Source organism: Tupaia chinensis, unplaced genomic scaffold, assembly GCF_000334495.1.
Source record: "Tupaia chinensis unplaced genomic scaffold, TupChi_1.0 Scaffold000180_1, whole genome shotgun sequence".
Classification (NCBI taxonomy): Eukaryota; Metazoa; Chordata; class Mammalia; order Scandentia; family Tupaiidae; genus Tupaia; species Tupaia belangeri.
This window is the reverse complement of record NW_006159655.1, coordinates 1,010,728-1,013,738: the sequence shown is the minus strand read 5'-3', so window position 1 is coordinate 1,013,738 and position 3,011 is coordinate 1,010,728. Positions and strand designations below refer to the sequence as shown.

At 43.9% G+C, this 3,011-nt stretch overlaps 1 protein-coding gene across 1 annotated transcript in view; it reads right to left on the bottom strand.

The window, feature by feature from the left end:
- SMCHD1 (structural maintenance of chromosomes flexible hinge domain containing 1) overlaps positions 1–210 on the bottom strand; it is a 173,207-nt gene extending 172,997 nt beyond the window's left edge. Inside the window, exon 1 of the mRNA XM_027771046.1 lies at positions 24–210. Within this exon, the coding sequence (XP_027626847.1) occupies positions 24–210 (187 nt within the window). The remainder of the gene's footprint in view (positions 1–23) is intronic.
- Positions 211–3,011: the final 2,801 nt, after the last annotated feature.

Sequence of the window (3,011 nt, the reverse complement as noted above, 5' to 3'; positions counted from 1 at the left end):
CCCTTTCGCCTTCGCGGAGTTGCAGGGAAGCGCGGGAGACTCTGAGCCGGTCCTAAGAATCCGAGGCGGAGGAGCTAGTCCCGGCAGCGGCGGGTGTCCCGAAAGACTGTTTTCTCCTGGCCGAGGGCGTGCTAGTACTTCTTCCCCGTCACCACGAGCCACCCTAGCCCAGCCTGCACGGCCTCGAGCCCGCGGCTGCGCCGTCAGCATCCCGGTCGCGTGGACGCGGCGGCGGGAAACGTCAGGCCCGCGGAACTCGCGGCGTGGAACTCACTCTTCAGAGAGCACATGGGTCCCCACCCGAGAAATCAGGCCAATGAACCCAAGGCCACTTTTTCTGTCTCAGTTTCTGATTGTTCTGGGTGGGCCTCGGTGTTGGCCAGTGAGACAAAGCTCGTTGGTGAGAACGTCTGAACCTGAATTCTGGGGTTGCACCGCGTGGTCCGCCAGCGCCTTGGGGTGTCCTCTAGCGCGGACGTATCTGGTAGTCGGAGCGTCTCAAATGCCTGCGTCCTCCCGCGACGCTCACTTTGACACTCTCCTGTTTCTGCACATTGTAAATAAGTATAACACCCACGCCACAGAGGTTAGGGTTAAATTAGGTGTTCCAAACGTTTAAACAATACTCTCAGTAAAAGTGTGTCATCATCCAAGAGTACATTTCATTAATTAACCTGAGCGACGTCGTTGATGGAGGCTTAATTTACTCTTCAATCTTTAAAATTATTTAGGGACTGTTTTGTACTTCAAAGTGACATGTAAATTCATGAAGCTCAAGGTAACAGAAGGAATTCTCAAGTCTCCAAATGCTTGGATAATATTCTGTTCATGGTTAATTATATGGACAGGCTCATAAAGTTAGGACATTGTATGTTAAAGACCTAGATTTGCTTGTTGCTGCCAAATGTTCACAAGTGGCAGGGAGGGCAGGTATAATTGGCTAGATAGATAGATATAATAGAACAAAAACAAATGAAAATGTGCAGGCATGTGTTTGGACAACTTAAATAGTGTGGCTGGAAGTAAGGAGAATGGAGCAGTAGATTGTGGAAGATAAAATTGGAAAGAAGTAATTGAGGCCAAATGTCATTCATGTTTCTAAAGGGGGAGTGGAGGGAAAGGGAAGACAAAAGTAACTATCAGCAGTCATTGGGTTTCTTTAAAGTGCTATGTTTTACCTTTCAAATGCATAGAAACAGTTTGTTCTACTCCTTTATATGCTAGTTGATTTAAATGACTCAAGGAAAACAAATTGTTTTCTAATTTCTAGTAAGATAAATGGCCTTTTTATTTCAGCAAATGGTACTAGAGTCAGAGGTTCATCAGCAGGGTAGTTTTTATTAAACTATGCCAGGACATGATTTCAAACGGAAACTCTTTTCCTGTCTTTATAAAAAATTACAGGGGGGCAGCTGGTGGCGTGGTGGTTAAGGTGTTGGATTCTCACATTGTTAACTGTGGTTCAAGTCCCAGACCTGGTGGCTTGAAACTCATGCCAGGCATGTATCTGGGCATGCCCAGAATCCCAAGAGGAGACTAGAGGAGAAGGGATTTCGGTGTGGCCATCCCCCTTGGGGTGTAGAGGGGGTGATTTCTCACTTTCCTTCTGTCTCTCTCCGGCAAGTACATCCTGTGGTAAAAACCTAAAAAATAAAAAATAAATAAACTAATTAAAAAAGAAGGAAATTTCAGGATAATCTCTAAGAGGAAAGATCCAAAATGCCATCAGGAGTGTATTGCAATGTTATGTGCAACTGTGAATGGATACATGCATGTGTATAAGGACTTAAAGAAGTTTGTAGAGGGATCAGTAGTTGGCATCATGGTTACAACGCTGGATTCTCACATGGTCAGCTGCTGTTCAAGTCCCTGACCTGGTGTCTTGAAACTTACTCTGGGTGCATGTACACAAGTGTCCAAAATCCCAGGAGGAGAATGGAGGAGAAGGGTTTATAATGTGACCGTCCTCCTAGGGGGTGATTTCTCACTTCCCCTCTCACTGTCTCTCTTCTTTCAGTGAGCACACATGTCCTGTGGCAGAAAACATTAAAACAAAGTTTATGGGAAACGGAACTAAAGTATGAGTTTATTCTGGTGCAAAAAAATTGAAATCAATACATAGTTTTATTTCATAATGCACATTTTTATGAACTTTTTGAGGATCCCACTTATCTTACTGTTGAGAAATCAAGTCTGAGTCAAGCTTCTTAGATGGCAATATGGCACTCTGAAACAGTGTTATAACTATTTTGGCAGTCATTTTTTCCAACAAAGGAAGATGATAAGTTCTTTCATTTTAAGTGCAAGTAAATGAAATGTAAATTTTATTTATTTATTTATTTTATTTACTGTAGGGCACATGCACTCACCAGAGAGACAGACAGTGAGGGAGGGAAGGAAAGTAAGAAGATAAGCGGCCAGGGCTGGGACTCTAACTGCAGTTGGCCATGTGGGAGTCTAGTGCCTTAATCACCACTGCACCTGCTGGCCCTGATATGTGAGTTTTAAATGGCCTCATTCCTCAATTGGTTCTCTTCAATTGAGTCCTGATTTTTATTTTCATTAGCTATCTTGCCATATAGAGTATAAATATTTACGAGGCTATGTATCATTTACTTATGGCCAAATAACAAATTACTCCAAAACTTAGTAGTCTCTGGAGGAGCTACTATTTCCTTTCCCCTGGCTATGGTTCAAGAGTGAAGCCAGCAGGACCTGGAATGCAACAGACCTCAACCAGCAGCAGCTTCGGTGAATAACAACTCATGCAGTCTGGAATTAAAAATTACCTCCAGTAAAACTTCATGGCAAAACATGGTAAAGAAGCAGAATGGAGGGGCCAACAGGTAGTGTAGTGGTTAAGGCACTGGACTCCCACATGGCCAACTGTGATTTGAGTCTCAAGTAGACATGTCTATGTGCGTGCCCAAGATCCCAGGAAGAGAATGGAGGACAAGGAATTGTGGCATGTCCATCCCTCTCTGGAAGTGATTTCTCGCTTTCTGTGTCTC